General features: G+C 31.7%; 3 protein-coding genes across 3 annotated transcripts; 2 read left to right on the forward strand and 1 right to left on the reverse strand.

Annotated features, from left to right (window-relative positions):
• The first annotated feature begins 1,894 nt into the window (after positions 1–1,894).
• On the forward strand, positions 1,895–2,686 carry LOC131647006 (non-specific lipid transfer protein GPI-anchored 7-like). The gene is made up of 3 exons (XM_058916921.1): positions 1,895–2,225; positions 2,329–2,370; positions 2,498–2,686. The coding sequence occupies exons 1-3, from the start codon at positions 1,898–1,900 to the stop codon at positions 2,587–2,589; spliced, it is 462 nt and encodes a 153-aa protein (XP_058772904.1). The 5' UTR covers positions 1,895–1,897; the 3' UTR covers positions 2,590–2,686.
• Positions 2,687–8,563: 5,877 nt separating this feature from the next.
• On the forward strand, positions 8,564–10,255 carry LOC131652397 (UDP-glucuronate 4-epimerase 5-like). Its single transcript, XM_058922245.1, has one exon. The coding sequence runs from the start codon at positions 8,728–8,730 to the stop codon at positions 10,015–10,017; it is 1,290 nt and encodes a 429-aa protein (XP_058778228.1). The 5' UTR covers positions 8,564–8,727; the 3' UTR covers positions 10,018–10,255.
• Positions 10,256–12,960: 2,705 nt separating this feature from the next.
• Positions 12,961–15,242, reverse strand: LOC131652398 (small ribosomal subunit protein uS15-like). Its single transcript, XM_058922246.1, has 5 exons — positions 15,087–15,242; positions 14,924–14,996; positions 14,695–14,833; positions 14,332–14,518; positions 12,961–13,225 (listed from the first exon to the last, which is right to left on the reverse strand). The coding sequence occupies exons 1-5, from the start codon at positions 15,107–15,109 to the stop codon at positions 13,192–13,194; spliced, it is 456 nt and encodes a 151-aa protein (XP_058778229.1). The 5' UTR covers positions 15,110–15,242; the 3' UTR covers positions 12,961–13,191.
• Between the last annotated feature and the right edge of the window lie 2,213 nt (positions 15,243–17,455).

Below are 17,455 nucleotides of genomic sequence, written 5' to 3' on the forward strand. Positions count from 1 at the left end.
CCCCATTTAGAGAGGGCTTTTGGCCGACGCTATAACGCAGTTTTCTTGTAGTGCAAGCTAACTTAACAAATTAGGGTTTAAACACTAAACCTAATTTAACATGCTAACAACCCTAGCATCTTCGACACCAGCATGTGAACAACCTTCGACTTCATGCTTAATCCTGTCGAACCAAGAAGCTACCCTTCGACCATACTAGAGTTCGATCCAATATCTCACAGATGGGAACAAAATGGTGCAGTCTTTTGACTGGTACATCTTGTAACGAAGAACTTGAATTATATATATATATATATATATATATATATATATATATATATATATATATATATATATATATATATATATATATATATATATAGTTTGACTTCCCTTTCTTTCACAAAATTAAGCGATATGGAACTTAGAAAAACTTGAATCTTATATATAGTCTTAGACTCCCTCTTCTTTCACAAAACTAAACAATATGAAACTTCTTCAACATGTATATTTTCAACCAACCCCAATAATATGTTGCATTCTTCATCAATCATTTTAGTGTCAAGCCAAGTAAAAACTCTCTATCAGATTTTAACATAAATAAGGCAGTGGAACAACTTATGGGAGAGTTTTTTCTCTTGTCTGAAGTAGAAGACACAAACTTTGGCATAAGCATTATGAATTATATCTCTTTTGTGAAGTTGAAATCTAGTTGGAAGTCTGTTCAGAAAGAGTCTCCAGCATAACAACTTGATTTTACAAATTTTCAAACTTGATTTCTCCAAACAAAATTTCAATTCGTTCAAAAAAAAATTTATAATCAAAGAAATAAAATTTAATTTGATTTCTCTAAATGATATCAATGTTTTCTTCAATTTCATGTCAACTGACATTTATTATTTTTCTTCTAATATTTGATTTAAATGCGATGTTAATCTCTCTATTTTAATTTTTTTAAAATTTAGATCCTTTATTTCAAAATTTGATTTATTGGTCTCTCTATTCTTTTTTTTTTTTTTTGGATTTTAGTTCATCTTGTAATCTAAGACCAAATTTTAATGATGTTACTCAATCCATTTGATGATGTTTCAAAGTTACATTTACAATAATTAATTCCATACTATATATTTTTTATTATTATTTATTTGATGACTTATAATTAATTTTGATTCTAAAAAAATAAATTATTATATTTTAAAAATTAAATTAAATTTAAAACTTAAATACAAATTTTATGAATTTTTAATAATTTAATTCAATTTCAAAATATTTTGTTTAATTATATGTTTTTTAGAAAATGAAAATTATATGTTTAATTATATATAGTTTATAAAAATGAAATTTTAGAGTATGTAAGAGGATGGAATTCCTAAAAATGAAGAAGAGCCGATGTGTTTCCTCCTAATGTCTTATTTTCTTCTTACAATTGTTACTTAAATTTGAAATAAATAAGAGAAATACTAACTATTGTTTTTAGGCCTTAAACTAGCAAGTTTTTCTTAATATATATATATATATATATATATATATATATATATATATATATATATAATATTTTAGAAATTATAATTATTAATTTTTCTATAAAATATTTTTTTATTTAAAATGCTTAAAAAGTATCCTTGAGTACTCCTTAACAAGGTCCAATAAACCAATATAATTATAAATAAAACACTTCGTTCTTAAAACAACTCGAAAAGACTCTTCTCTTTTCTCTCTCAAAAGAAAATGGAGATTAATTGAAGAGTGGTTGAGATTTGATAGATAAGCATTAGAAACAGAAAAGATTGACTAGATAGATAAAGACAAAACAAGAATATTTAGTAGACCAAACAAAATCAAAGAATCTCAACTCCATCAAATAAACCTTTCGAGTGATGCAATGGCAACTATATATATGTTAATGTTTTGCTGTTCAATGATGAATTATAACAAAATGAATAATAGGAGAATGTGCATTATTATGGTGTTAATCATAATTAGCATGAGTGTAGTGATTAGTTTAGTAGACGCACAAGTGCTTCCAAGTTGCGGTAATCAAGTATTACCATGCATTGCGTACGTTAACTCAAGTAACCCACCAGACATATGCTGCGATCCTATTAAGGATCTATACGAAACACAAAAGACATGTTTCTGTCAAATTGTTTTAACTCCTGGCTTGTTTGAAACTTTTGGGTTTAAAATTTCTCAGGTTTTTCGAGTTATACACTTGTGTGGTGTCGAATTCGATACCACATGCAAAGGTATGTCAAATGAAAACACACACTATGTTTAATAAGTATTAATGTTTATTCAAATGAAAACACAATTGGATTAATGCATTTATATCCTGAAATTTTATTTCAGCATCTTCTCCAACTCTTCCTATGTTGTCGGCGCAACCCCCAGGTAAAAACCTTTTAATTTCAGATTTTTAGTTTATGTTAAAATTTATTGTATTCAAAATTATAAGATGAGTAATATTTATGTGATAAAATCATTAATAATATTGGTTTTTTTTTTACCTATATGTCAGTAACTCGAGGAGATGAAGGAGGAGCAAACAATGTTGCTTTAACTAGAGTTGGCTACATAGTATTTATTTGGGCATTTGTGTTGTTTCGTTAAAAAGAAAGGCATTGATGGATCAAGAAAGTTTATTTTGTGGGAGCCAGTAAATAGTCATTGTGTTTTTACAGAGAAAAAATATTAGTTTACTTAATACCAAAACTTCTATAAATTATAAATGTTGTAATACATATTTTCATATTTTAAAAATACTGTGTTTTTTAATTTTCATTATTGTTGTTATATTTTGTGTATTCAATAAGATTGTTGTTTGTCTCTGGTACTGTTTGATGAATATGAATGGCTGGTGAGATGAGCTTAAGCATTCATGGTGAAGAGAATAGGTAGCAAGCTCTTCTTACTTTTGTATATTATTCTCATTGAAGCTATAGTGAAGCTATATTTTCACTTATATAGAACTGTGGTGTGTAACCTTGAAGTAATTAGTTACAAAGTTAGAACTACCATAACTAACTCTTTACTTGCATAACTAATCTCTACTCTTTAATACACTCATTGTGGAAGTAATATTAAGATTCCGTTTGTTTTGATTTTTTTTTTAATCTCTACTCTTTAATACACTCATTGTGGAAGTAATATTAAGAGTCCGTTTGTTTTGGTTTTTTTTTTTTAAATAATTTTTATAGTGTTACAAAATTTAATGAAAAAAAAATTTGCAAAAATTTTTTTTATAAAAACTTTAAATAAAAATTTTGTTTGAATAGTTATTCTTAAAATGTGATTTTAGGTATTTTATCTATTTATGGAAAAAAAATTGGATATCAAAATTCCAAAAAATCACTTAACTTTGAAGCTATTTCAAATAGATTTTCATAAAAATCATTTTTGAAATACAATTTTGTGAAAAAATTGCGATTTTAACTAAGTTTGGTCTTCAATAATCTATATTTATGTTCTAGGATGTCAAAATTAGTGTTTCATTTTAGAAAAAACGAATATAAAAAAACTTGTAATATTTTGAAAAACGGTTTTGAAAAATCTATTTTCAAATATACAAAGAAAAAATCCATTTTTTTAAAGCTGAAACAAACAGGCCCTAAGTTTGTCGCAACAACGAGATTAGTAGAAAGAGATTTTGTAAGAATGTCTACTATTTATGCATGAGCCAGGACATGTTGTATGTGCGGCTTTTATGCAACAACTCTTTCACAAACAAAATAGATGTCCAATTCAATATGTTTGTGCGTGCATGTAAGACCGTGTTGTGAGATAACATCACTGCACTTATATTGTCGCACAGAAGCGTTAGTGGTAAGTACTAGATCTGTAGCTCATTAAGCAAAGTTTCGATCCATAAAACTTCAGAAGTTGTATGTGCCAAGGCCTGGTACTCCGCCTCTGTGCTAGAATGTGCTACAAGCGACTGCTTCTTGGAGCTCCATGCAACGAGATTTGGTCTAAAATAAACACACGGGCCAGAAGTTGAATGTTTATTATCCGAATCATTGGCTCAATCCGAGCCACTGTAAACTCATAATGAGAATCTTTGCATAAAGTTAGTCAGTGTTAAGTTAAGCCCGTGAGTTATAGTGTCGCTTCAGTATCTTAACATACGTTTTACCACTTCTCTTTTCTCTAACGTTGGTACTTCGAGTAACTTTTGTGAATGACTGTATATTAATTCGAACACCACACATTTTACTCTTCGTTTTACTTATGCAATATAAGTTCAATTTTATCATTCAAGAGTCGTTGTTTTACTTTCTTTACGCTTACAAGTTTATTTCTTTCAAGTTATTTACTTACTTACTACAATTTAAGTTAAAGTCTTTTACATGCAGTTTATTTACATTTCTGTCATTTATTTCGTTGATTTTTAAGTTGTACTTAGAGCTCGTTTGGCCCAACTTTTTTAAGTCTTAAAAATTACTTTAAAGTTACAGTTAAAAATAAGAGCTTTTAAAATAAAGTTAAAGTTGTTTGGTTATGATTATTTTTTAAAAGTTATTTTTAATACGCATTATATATATATATATATATATATATATATATATATATATATATATATATATATATATATATATATATATATATATATATATATATATATATAATGCGTATTATTTAATTGTTATATTAACATCTATAAGTTAGTGTATAGTAGAAGAAATTCATAATATTATTATTGAAAATTATTATACAATAAAATAAGATATAATATATAAAACGAATAAAAAGTTGGATAATACTAGTATCTACAAAAATGATGATGTAAACACAAGAAGAAGAAAAAAACATAACTCTAGATGTTATGAACTGTAGAAAAAATTGAAAAATTTCCGTCTACTACGTTAGCGCCATTTTTTTTAAAGAAAAGTGCTTTCGCTGGGACTCGAACCGCGACCACATATTTTAAGCTCCGAAAAAGTTGATTTCAACGCTTTTTTTACAAGCTCCTTTTATTCAATTTTTTGTCTTTAAAAAAAAGCTACTTTTTTTAATAAGAGCTTTATGAAAAATGTGTTTGGCCCTCCATCTCCTTATAAGGAGAAGAAAAGTAGATAAAAAGTTGGGTCAAACGAGCTCTTAGAGTGATTGTTAATAGATCATTAAAAGTTAATATTGGTTGAAAGATCTTGATAATATTCATAATCCAGAAATATCAACAATCATGACTCAAATCACACAGATACGAACCCTCGAGACACATGTCCTAGGATCAATCTAGTCGATCCTGTGAGTTACCAAAGTTTACGCCTTTGAAGGACTGGCGGTTGTTTGTCAGAAATCACTGGTACCCAATGTGACTCCAGCGGATCAGTCATATATTAACAAACTTTGTTGATGCAAAACACAATATTTGGACATGTGAAAGTGACATATTATAGGGCTTCCACTGTGGATCCGTTAAGAAAGGGATCTAATAATTTTTCATCACCATGCTTGCTTAGTATGATGGAGCTGAACATATATGTACTCACACCATTTTCTTTAGTCATATTGATCTTGGACAATAAATCTCTAATGTACTTTGTTTTTACAAGTATTATAGATCTATTTTCTTGGTGATGGACTTCAATACCTAGAATATATTGGGGAATAAGTTCTTTAGAGTAAACTTCTATGTAACTTGGTAATAAGCTTGTGAAGCAAGGCATAACATGATCCTATGAGAAGTATGTCATCAACATACACATGTGCATACATTGTGACATTTTGATGGTTGTAGATGAAAATTGAATTATCACATTTTCTTTAGTTTACATACCAAGATGGAGTCTGTGTCGAGAAACCCTGGGAGTTGTTGCATATACACCTCCTCTCCTGAAGATCCTCATTCAAGAATGCATTGTTGATATCTATTTGTTGCACTTCGCACGTATAGGTGATGGCTAGAGTCGTAATAATTTGAATTGTAATTAGCTTAAACACATGTGAGAATGTTTCAAGAATATCAAAGTTATGTTGTTGATGGAATAGTTTTTCCACTAATTATGCCTTGTATTTGTTGATGCTAGGGGTGTGTAAAATATTCGGTTGTGAGGCTCAAATCCAAATACGTTTTAAATATTAAGATATAATTAAATAGTTATTAATCAGTTTAGTTATTATGGTTTGGTTATCCATTTATATAATCTGGATATAATTAAATGGTTATTAATTCGGTTAAGTTATTTTTGGATTCGGTTATAATTCAGTTATTATCCAAAATTCAAAATTAATCCAAATATTTTAATTCCATAATAAATTTTTTAATTTTTAAAATAAAAATATTTTTAAAATTGAATTTTTTTTTTTAAAAAAAAAAACTGGTTATATAATCATAACCAAATTTATAACCAGTTTTGATAAAAATATGGTTATGGTTATAAATCCAAATCATTTAAATGATTTGAAAATGGTTATGGTTTGGTTTCTAAAAATAACCAACCATGCACACCTCTAGTAGATGCTCCCATATGAGTTTTCATTGACTTTAAAAATTCACTTACATCCAATGGGCTTTCTATGTTGCGGTAGTGCGGTAAGGAACCAAGTTTCATTCTTGATAAGTGAGTCATACTCAATTTTTATGGCTCAGAACCACTCAAGTTGAGCCAGCGCTTGCTTTGTAGTAGTTGGTTCATAGTGAAATAGAAAGGCTTTGGGTTTGGACTTCCCAATTTTGACTCTGGTGAGCATAGAAACAATGTTGACTAAGAGAAGGGTCTGATTGGCCTGTGTATGAAAAAAGGGAAAGAGTGAGTCTGACTAAGACAAACACTTTCAAAGGTGCCTAAGTGACTCATCTAAGTCTCGCTTAGGGGTCTCAACTAGGTATCGTCTGAGGGACTCAATTAATTCTCTCCTATAAGTGTCATTAAAGACCTAAGGGCAGGAGCAAAGCCTCAAAAAAACTCTTCACGAAAGTCAAAAGATGAGTCAGAGGTTAAACATATTTCGATCTCTACGAGCTCTCGTGTTTGAGGGAATGTGTAGCGATAAAATTTAGAGAGACCTTAGGGGCGGGCAGAGGGGCACACTCTTGGCCCTTTGTCATTCCTAAATTGCCCTTGCAATAGTTCGAGCGATTCCCCTTTGATTTGAGCATCCTTTTTCTAGATGTGTCGCCTGAGTCTCTGGTTTTCCCTTCCATAATGCTCGATCATGTGTAGAACGTATACTAGGTCAACAGACTTTACATTGGAAGTCGTGAGACTTAATCAGACATCCTAGATTTCAAGGAATCAACCGCTCATGTTTAAAGTGGTTGCTAAATTATATGAGACTCGATTCAGACCCAATGACTATAAAGACATAATTATCACCATATTGAGATGAGGAATCAATAACACCAAAAAATACACACATGCATTAGTTCTTTACATCTTGTAAGATAACTCTTAGTATCCTAACAATTTTAAAGCTTTTGACATACCTTATTAAGAATTATCACATTTATTTTACTTTTTGTAAGTAGTGTTTACGACTCTATTAGTTCTAGGGGTGTTTGCGGTGTAGTTTGGGCGGTTTAGACGAAAAAAATCATCTGAACCACAAGAGAAAAAATCGTCCGGTTTGGTTTGGTTCGATTGGCTTTTAAAAAAAATCTGAACCAAATCAAACCAAACTAATGCGGTTTGGTTCGGTTCGGTTGGTTCAGTTTTTTACAAATATTTTATTGAGTCATATATACACATATAGATGACAACATAATTTTGTATTTAGACATTCATACACTATCAAATAACAACAAAACTTGTCATATTTTGACAACAATTTTCTATTTAATATGTAAAAATTAAATTAGCCAAAAGTGGAATATTAAACATAAAATAATAGCATAAAACAATATAAAAATTATTATAATGAAACAAAAAAATAGAAGAGACGAGAGATTAGTGAAGGTGAAAAAAAAGTTGAGAGATTATAGAAGATGTACGATAAAAATAAAACTGAAATACGGAACATTTACATAAAAATGAGAAAGTGAAAAAGAAAGAATATAAGAGAGTACAGATTATAGAAGAAGAGGGAAGATGTATGTGACAAAGAATGTGCGATAATGTTATTAAAGATTTGAGAAGATCAGAACTGAAATTATATGTGTAAGAATGAAAAAATTGTTCGTAATCATAAGACTAAGGTATAATAGGTTTAAGTTTTTGTTGGAATTGAGTTAAGTAAAAGTTAGGTTGTAATATAATGCGGTTTGATTCGGTTTGGTTTGGTTTATAAAATACAAACTGCGAACCGAACCGAACCGTGCGGTTTTGTTAAAAGATGACCCAAACTAATCCGAACCAAATACGATTTTTTGCGGTTTTGGTTTGGTTTGCAGTTTTTTATTGAGTTGGTTTGGTTTTGAACACCCTTAATTAATTCCATCATTCAAATAAAGTAATTTTTTAAATTTTAATGAATTAATGTCAAAAGTTAGAAAATTGATGAGATAGGTCTCACTAGAAAATGTCTTAGACGGTAAGCAAGCAAAAAGTCTCATTCATGACTCATGAGTAATCTCTAAACGGCAGAAGCAAGCGAAAGTCAGTCATGATAAGTTGATAACTAACCTCTAAACGGCAATAGCAAGCGAAAACAAATACAGACTAAAACAAAACTAAGTCAACAAAACTTATACTAAGTCAAAACCCTCCAAAAAAATCCACAAAATCCCCACCCTATCCCTCTCCTTCTCTCTCAAACCTCAATTCCAAACCTCAACAACTCAATCAACAACTTCCAAATGTAATAAAAATGGACACCATAAACACTTCACCCTCCACACCAGGTAAACTAAAACCAGAAAAATACCACCCACCTTACAACATCCACCGTATCAGATTATCAAAACTCACTCTATACTCTTCAATCTTCCTCGCTCTCATCATTTTCTTCTTCATCCTCTCACCTCCTTCCCCCTCCCCTTCATCACTTAAAACCCGTAACTCATGGGGCGGACCCGATTGGGAAAAACGGGTCACCAAATCCGCCCGTCGCACCTCCGCTTCATCTCTCACTGTTCTCGTCACCGGCGCTTCCGGTTTCGTCGGTACTCACGTCTCCCTCGCTCTCAAACGACGCGGAGATGGCGTCATCGGGTTAGACAATTTCAACCGCTATTATGACCCTAACCTCAAACGCGCTCGTCAGAAAGTACTCTCACGCACCGGGGTTTTCGTCGTTGAAGGTGATATCAATGACGCTTATCTCCTCCATAAGCTCTTTGATGTTGTTCCTTTCACGCACGTGATGCATCTTGCTGCTCAAGCTGGGGTTCGTTACGCTATGCAAAACCCTAATTCGTATATTCATAGCAACATTGCAGGTTTTGTTACTCTTCTAGAAGCTTCTAAGTCTGCCAAGCCTCAACCTGCGATTGTTTACGCTTCTTCGAGCTCAGTTTACGGGTTGAATTCGAAGGTTCCGTTTTCTGAAAAGGATCGGACTGATCAACCAGCGAGTTTGTATGCGGCTACGAAGAAAGCTGGTGAAGAAATTGCGCATGCTTATAATCATATTTACGGTCTTTCGGTTACTGGTTTGCGTTTCTTCACTGTTTATGGTCCTTGGGGTCGACCTGATATGGCTTATTTCTTTTTCACTAAGGATATTTTGAAAGGGAAACAGATTACTGTGTTTGAATCGCCGGATGGAGGTAGTGTTGCTAGAGATTTTACCTACATTGATGATATTGTGAAGGGTTGTTTAGGGGCTTTGGATACTGCTAAGAAGAGTACTGGTTTTGGTGTTGATGGGAAGAAGAAGGGGAATGCACAGTATAGGATTTTTAATTTGGGTAATACTTCGCCGGTTCCGGTTACGGAGCTTGTTAATATATTGGAAAAGCTTTTGAATGTGAAGGTGAAGAGGAAGGTGATGCCGATGCCGAGGAATGGTGATGTTAAGTTTACTCATGCTAATATAAGCCGGGCGCAAAAGGAGCTTGGTTATATGCCTACTACTGATTTGGAGAGTGGACTCAAGAAATTTGTGAGGTGGTATCTTGACTTTTACTCTCCTTTAAAGAACAAAAGTGCTTGGTGATTTGATTTCCTTTGTTTTGCTTTTGTTCTGTTCTACATTCCCTTGTTTCTCTTCCTTATATGGATGCAGTGTGCCAATTGTGTTGGGGAACTGAGGGAAGAACTAGTATATAGTATTACGGTCTTTTAATTTTTCCGTTAGTTTTATATTTGATGGACTTTAATCTTCCTATGTATGACTTTTTATGTTAACCATTGTACAGTTTTATTGAGTAATTGAGGCACTGATTGACTTTTTATGTTCCATGCAAAATTTAAATTCTGGTTACCCTGTGTTGCATGATAATGTGTTGTGACGCGTTTACAATGCCATTTAAAACCTTTGAACTAAGATTGTCACTGTGATGCGGTTACACTGATATGTAGAACCTTGGAATCCTTGTGCTGTGGCAGATTGTGAGCTGCAATTAAAAACTTTATGCATAAATGATTAGTCAGACCCTATGCTTACCAAGTGAATTTTGGAATGATTAGTTAGACCCTATGCTTACCAAATGAATTTTGGAATAATTAGTCAAACCCTGGGCTTACCAAGTGAATTTTTGTTTATATGATCAAAAATTTCTGGAAGTATGGTTAGCCCCAAAGCATCTATAGAGCTCTTCTTTGGGGTTAATTTATGTTTAGGTTTTGTATGGTTAAACCTTACCTATCATGTTTTAGGTTTAAACTACAAACTCATTATGCCGTGTTGTAGGTTTAAACCAGTTTGTTTGCCGGCATGTAATGTTCCTTAAGAAACATAATATTTTTCACTTTTCCTCTTGGAGATTAGTCTTGTAGATACTCATCTGCATGGACATCTGGCCTGAGTGTCTTGAGAGACTGGGAGTGTTTGCCAGTACTGGTATTTGTATAGACTACAGAGCTACCCCCAACTCTCTGTATAAGCCTGTGGTGACAATTCAACTTTGCAGTATATCATTAGACATACTGTTATTTATGTACTTGCTTCACCTATCCATGCTTGTTGATAATGGGAGATAAAGAATATTTTTGTTATGAAATGGATATGAATGTATAGCTCAGAATGATAATTTGTAAATATAAATATGTATCAGTTCATGTACTGCTGTCATTTGGGATGCTATGTATTTTAGGCATATCTTTTAGTCAAAAATTTAAACACACAGTTTTTCTCGTGTCTGAATGAGTTTTCATCCTGAATTTATCAAATGGCTATTCCCGGAAAAAAACCTACCTCTTGAAACAGATGGCAATGGCCATTGACTATGCAGTGGTGCTAACCGCTTTCTATGACAACTTTTTTCCTTATGTTTCTCTTCTCCTCTCTACTGTATGGTATCTTTGCTTCCAGGGTCAAAGGGATTTGTTGGTTTTTTATGTGGATTTGGATTGAATATCAATGCATTCAAATCCATAACTTAACCCTTACTAGCTATTTCTTAGGATCCTCGAATAAGCTGTATCTGTAAGTGTATGTTTTGTTCTCCGCCACCCCACCGTTTCATGACATTTGTTTGGTATAGTTTTATTCTTCTCCATCCCTCGGATTGATGATATTTTGACGTGAAAACTAGAAACTTCAAATTGCAACTTCCAAGTAAAGTTAACAATTTCTCAAACGGTTGTTTTGTTATGAGAAGAAAGCTAGTAATTTTTAAGCTTCGTTACATTTTTAATTTTCTAGTTTCATATTCTATTTTCACTTGTTCATAGAATTGATCTGTCATTTTAAAATCGGAGTGTTTTCGAAGAAACCTACAAGCTATTTTACTCGAAAGTAAGTTTCTCTAATTTGCTATTGTGAGTCTACAAAACAATGTCTACATTTGGTTATATGCTATTGTGAACCTACATTTGGTAATTTGCTTTTGTGAGTCTACAAAACATCTAAATTTGGTAATTTGCTATCGTGAGTCTGCGAAACAACGCCTGCATTTGGTAATTTGCCATTGTCAGTCTACAAAAGAACGACTACATTTGGTAAATTGCTACTGTGAGTCCGCAAAAAGTCTACATTTGGTAATTTGATATTGTGATTCTCCAAAACAACTTCTACCCTTGGTTGCTTGAATACATAAAAAGATCTATTATATGAAGAGAGCATTGTTTTGCATTTGAGATGCGTTAAGTATATATAATTAAATTTAGTGTATATTGTGGTATTAAATGAAATTCATTTTAGAGTATTTGATTAGTTGTATAAATATTTAAAAAATATAGGTGAATTGTTTAAATAATTAAAAAGAAGTAATATATTAAATTTGGTGGAGTCCATAAATGGGAAAATACTTATATGGACATAACCATAACACCTGTACTTACACACAACCAATAACGAAATTAAAATTTAAATAAATTTATATTCTCCCTCTTTTCATTGGTTGTGCCTAAAAAATTAGATTTAGGTTCGTGTCCATGCAAGTATTTCTCCCATAAATGACCCAAAATGAGTTCTTCGATCTTATGCTCTAAAAAAAACTCTAATAATTCAAGTGTCTCATATTATATTACAAAAATAACCTTTTATTGGGTTAGATTACTATTTTTATTTACTATTTTTAATTTTTAATTATAGTGAACTTTTTAATTAGTGATATACATTTAAGTCTGATTTGGGAAGAATGTAGTACTACATTGTTAATAGTGTATAGTTTTGTTACTGAGCCAACCAAATAAGAGCAGTTTCGTTAGACATTATGGACACCAGAGTACTTAACCATACCCCCAACCCCAAAAGATTGAAGTATATGAGGCGGCCTAAAGAACTACATGTATTTTTCACATTTACTTAAACAAACAGGCACTTGGTCAACAGAGTAATGATTGCCGAGGACAAATGAACAAAGGAGATAGTGATTCACTGACTTGAATGCTAATTTCAGGAAGGTTTAAAAGAAAGCTCCATCCCCAGTGCAAACTAAGGGATTAACAAGATTTTGATTAAAATTCCTGTTACTTTCACGACATAACAGAAGTATGAATGCAGAAACACAAAAATTGTTTGAATAACTTTCAAGCAGTTTCACATGTTACTTAAAAAAGAATTACAACACACTAAAGGTAAAATAATATCTCTGCTTAACCAAAGGTTCTCAACAAAATAAGAAATGGCATGGTCCATCTAAACACCGGATTAACATCAAAATGTCCCAGCAGATTGCCAGCAACCATGTAACTGGAACGCGTGAAACATGAGCCCATACAATCTCTAAGCAACTAGAGTGCTGGCAGTTGTTGATTCACTGCAAATGTCAAAAGTCATTAGTTGCCATTCGAGGATAGTAGAAATGCAAATGTACAAGAATGCAAAACATGAAGTCCCAGAGAATAAAAGAAGATTAGAAAGTATCATTCAGTCTTTCAGAGTTAAACAAAAGTACAAGAGAAACAACAATGCAAGCAAGCAACCCATTGTAATAGTCTATTGAGAAACAATATCATACATATACATCAACATACAATCCAACAGAACAGCTACAATGATACAAAAAATGTTGAAGTAATTGCAAAACCCTGGTAACAAACAGAAATCCAATATATAACTAGTATGTGCTTGGGTAAGAATGTAGAAAGCACCAAAGTAAAATATCAGAATGAAAATCACTTCAGATTTATACTTATTTGGTAGAAAAACACATTGGAATGAAAAATAAAGACTTAATTGAAAACCATTTCTAACTAGGCACACTATTAAACTAGCTTTAAAAATAGCTTGCATTCAGCTGAAGATGGCAGAGCATGAACTCAAGATTAAAATGTGAAAAACATGAAGGAAGAAGAACCCATGGGGAGGATATTAAGCATTCTATTCAAATAAGACTATTACTAGACCCAAAATACATTAGTTAAATTTATTGCAATATAATTCTGTAGTAAGTTTTTTTGTTTAAAAAATCCTAATACAAACAAAAGGGACGAAAGCTTATTGTTTAAAACATGTTCCTTTCTATTCCTTTATCCTATGATTATTACTTCCCTTTTCCTAAACATACCTCATAATTGCATCCCCGAGTCTATAACAGAAGTGTTTACAAAGTTTGAAAGCATTCCACAATACAATATTTAATTAACAGCTATTCAAAATAATCCTTATACAAGTAAATTCACCCACAAAGCTCAACATCAAAATAATCCTTATACTAGGTGTATCCTAACATGAATTGCAAAATAAATAGATCCAAGTAAAATAATCCACCCACAAAGGTCAACATCAAAATTTGGCTAATGACATAAACAAGGATAACTCCTCCCATTTGTTCAAAAATAGAAAAACTTCAATCTATATGATAAGCAGAATAAATCAAACAACAATAATCTACATAGGAAACAAAATGAGTAAAAATCTTACTATTTCCACACAGGGGGAAGCTTCTTAGTTTTCTTGTAATAGCGAGCAAGGCGATGAATTCTGCTCTCAACAAGGATGAGCCTGAACTTAGAGTCCTTGTCCTTCCTGTTCCTCTCCAAATGCTTGCGGATTGAAACTGCCTTCTTGATCAAATGGTATAGATCCTCAGGAATCTCAGGGGCAAGTCCTGCAAAACAAAACATTCAAAACAATGAATCTATAAATCCAAGTGTTACATATAATATTATAATCTTAGTACCTACAACTAAAAAAACCAAATTTTTAGCTCATTCACTATAAACCCTAAATTCTACAACAATTGCAGAGAAGCCAAGACAACACAAATTGAAGAGAATGGAATACCGTGAGCTTTGAGAATGCGAAGGATTTTGCTACCGGTAACACTCTTGACCTGAGCAATACCGTGAGAATCACGGAGAATAACACCGATCTGAGAAGGAGTCAAACCCTTCTTAGCAAACTTGCAAATATTTTCATCAACCTGAAACAAATCCAAAAAATGAACATTATCAAATCATCAAAATTACAATGTATACGAAGAATTAGGAGAATGTAATGGGAAGTCGGTTACATCTTGTGAAGAGATCTTGAGCCAGCTAGGAGAAGTTCGCCTGTATGGCAAAGCGGAGGAGGATATACCCTTACTGCAATCAAACAAAAGGAAAATCAATCAAATCGATGAAATCAGTAGAAACGAACAAGGTTGAGATGAGAATGGAAAAAGAGATACGGACCCACTACTGTGCATACGCCCCATGGTTTCTGGTTTCGGCTGTCACACAAACTGCGCGCCGGTGAAGTATTGGTTATGGATACAAACCCTAGTGAGCAAGCTTTACCTCTTACTATGCCGTTTATACTTGGCTTACGTTTGGGCCGGGTTATCTCTTTTAAAAGTTAAACAATTTTTTCATATTACTTTTTGCAAATGAGTGCTAAAATTAATTCACACACTTGGACAATTGCTTATTATTAATTAAATCTTTTAAATTAAAATGTGTAATAAAACTTATACATTTGATGTCACATAAATTCGAGGTGTTTATTATTGGAGTGATTTCGATTATTCGTTGGAGCATTGATGTCTTGGTCTACCAATAGGATTATTGCTAATACTCTAACACTCAAGTTTGTGAGTATAGGAAGTGAAATGAGATTTAGGCTATAAAATGTGTGAACTTTGCATTATGAGGAATGCATTGGACTTTTTAGTCTCTTTTGTGAGTTTTAGAGACTGTTTGGCCCAACTTTTTATCTACTTTTCTTCTCCTTATAAGGAGATGGAGGGCCAAACACATTTTTTATAAAGCTCTTATGAAAAAAAGTAGCTTTTTTTAAAAGACAAAAAGTTGAATAAAAGGAGCTTGTAAAAAAGGAGTTGAAACCAACTTTTTAGGAGCTTAAAATATGTGGTCGCGGTTCGAATCTCATTGAAGACACTTTTCTTTAAAAAAATAACACTAGTATACTAAACTGTAACTTTTTCAATATTTTCTATGGTTCATAACATTTAAAATTATAAATTTTTCTTCTTCTTCTGTTTACATTATCATTTTTGTAGATACTAATATTTTTTAACTTTTATTCATTTTGTATATTATATTTTTTTTTATTGTATAATGATTTTCAATAATAATATTATTAATTTCTTATACTATACACTAAATTATATATGTTAATACAATAATTAATATATATATATATATATATATATATATATATATATATATATATATATATATATATATATATATATATATATATATATATATATATATATATATATATGAGGTCATGATCAAATGACACCAAAATGTAAATAATTATAACCAAACAACTTTAACTTTATTTTAAAAGCTCTTATTTTTAACTTTAACTTTAAAGTAACTTTTAAGACTTAAAAAAGTTGGGCCAAACGAACTCTTAGTCTATAGAATCTTATATTCCTAAACACTTGTGATCGGGTGATTAATGTTTGTTGATGTCTTAGCTTTGATTTAACCGTCCATGATCTCTAGAAGGAATTAGTTATCTTTATTATTCCTTTCTCGTTTAATTCATTGTTCTTCGTTATTTGTTGTTTTTTCTTTAAATAGTATCACTCTTTGTTGTTGGTTTCTTCTCTTTCGAAATGACTTCATTCTCCATTTTCAAGTTTCATCAAAATTTATATTACTAAGTTTCTTATGTGATTCATCAATTAATGATTGATTTGTTTTTCTCTCTCCTTTACTAGGCTATTTTGACTTTTCTTTTTGTTGGAAGAGATAACTATCGGGTGGGGATTGGTAGTGATTGTGTTTCTTCTTCTCCAAACCTCAACCCTTGCCCTTTTTGTTGACAATGGTTGAAAAAGTTAAGATGCATCTAAGTGATTGTTGATGCAACTATTTTTATGGCTTTTATTTCATGAATGTGAAGTGGAGTGGTGAACATGTGGGTTACCTTCCTAGAGCTTACTTTTCTCTTTATGTAAATAAGTATTGTGGTGCTAAGCATTAAGTATGATTATTATGGGTCTATAATTGACGACAAAGGGTTCACTTGTACCCTTATATGGATGATACCTACCCTAGAACTCCATCAATATATTTTGATTCTATCGAATCAAAAATCTATGAAGTGCTGGTGGAGATTGGTGGTTGCTTGCATGCTTGGGCAGTTGTGGCTCCAACCTTTATCTATCAAATCTTCCAGGATTTCCCCATCCAAATTTTTCCATATTTGATGAGTGTTTTGAGAAATGAGGTTATTTCTTACATTGATTAAATTCAAACAAGAAATTCTTTGAAAAGCTTGTGATCGTACGCTTGTGGTTGTATCATCATAATTACACACTTATCAAATTTATGCTTTTCTTTCAAAGTGAATACCTCGTAAGTTGATTTATCTAAGACTTCTACAACCTTTCTAGATGCGGAGTTCAGGTTTTTCTTCCAACTCATACTTTTCATACATCAATGATGCAATACATACCTCGTAAGATGCTGATGTTTCTTTTCACTTGTGCCTAATCATCGACTCCTGTTGTAGGTCCAGTTTTAAACTAACTAACTCTTTTTCAAATATTTGATGATGGTTGTATAGTGAATCAATAGATGAA

This window comes from Vicia villosa, linkage group LG2 (genome assembly GCF_029867415.1).
Source record: "Vicia villosa cultivar HV-30 ecotype Madison, WI linkage group LG2, Vvil1.0, whole genome shotgun sequence".
Taxonomy (NCBI): domain Eukaryota; kingdom Viridiplantae; phylum Streptophyta; class Magnoliopsida; order Fabales; family Fabaceae; genus Vicia; species Vicia villosa.

Excerpts from the sequence above, each read along its gene's own strand:
- LOC131647006 (XM_058916921.1), top strand. The coding sequence starts at position 1,898 with ATGATGAATTATAACAAAATGAATAATAGGAGAATGTGCATTATTATG. Across the intron at positions 2,226-2,328 it reads ATTCGATACCACATGCAAAG|CATCTTCTCCAACTCTTCCT; the intron begins GTATGTCAAATG and ends ATTTTATTTCAG. Across the intron at positions 2,371-2,497 it reads GTTGTCGGCGCAACCCCCAG|TAACTCGAGGAGATGAAGGA; the intron begins GTAAAAACCTTT and ends CCTATATGTCAG.
- LOC131652397 (XM_058922245.1), top strand. The coding sequence starts at position 8,728 with ATGGACACCATAAACACTTCACCCTCCACACCAGGTAAACTAAAACCA.
- LOC131652398 (XM_058922246.1), bottom strand. The coding sequence starts at position 15,109 with ATGGGGCGTATGCACAGTAGTGG. Across the intron at positions 14,997-15,086 it reads GGGCGTATGCACAGTAGTGG|TAAGGGTATATCCTCCTCCG; the intron begins GTCCGTATCTCT and ends GTTTGATTGCAG. Across the intron at positions 13,226-14,331 it reads CTTCCCCCTGTGTGGAAATA|TGAATCAACAACTGCCAGCA; the intron begins GTAAGATTTTTA and ends TGACATTTGCAG.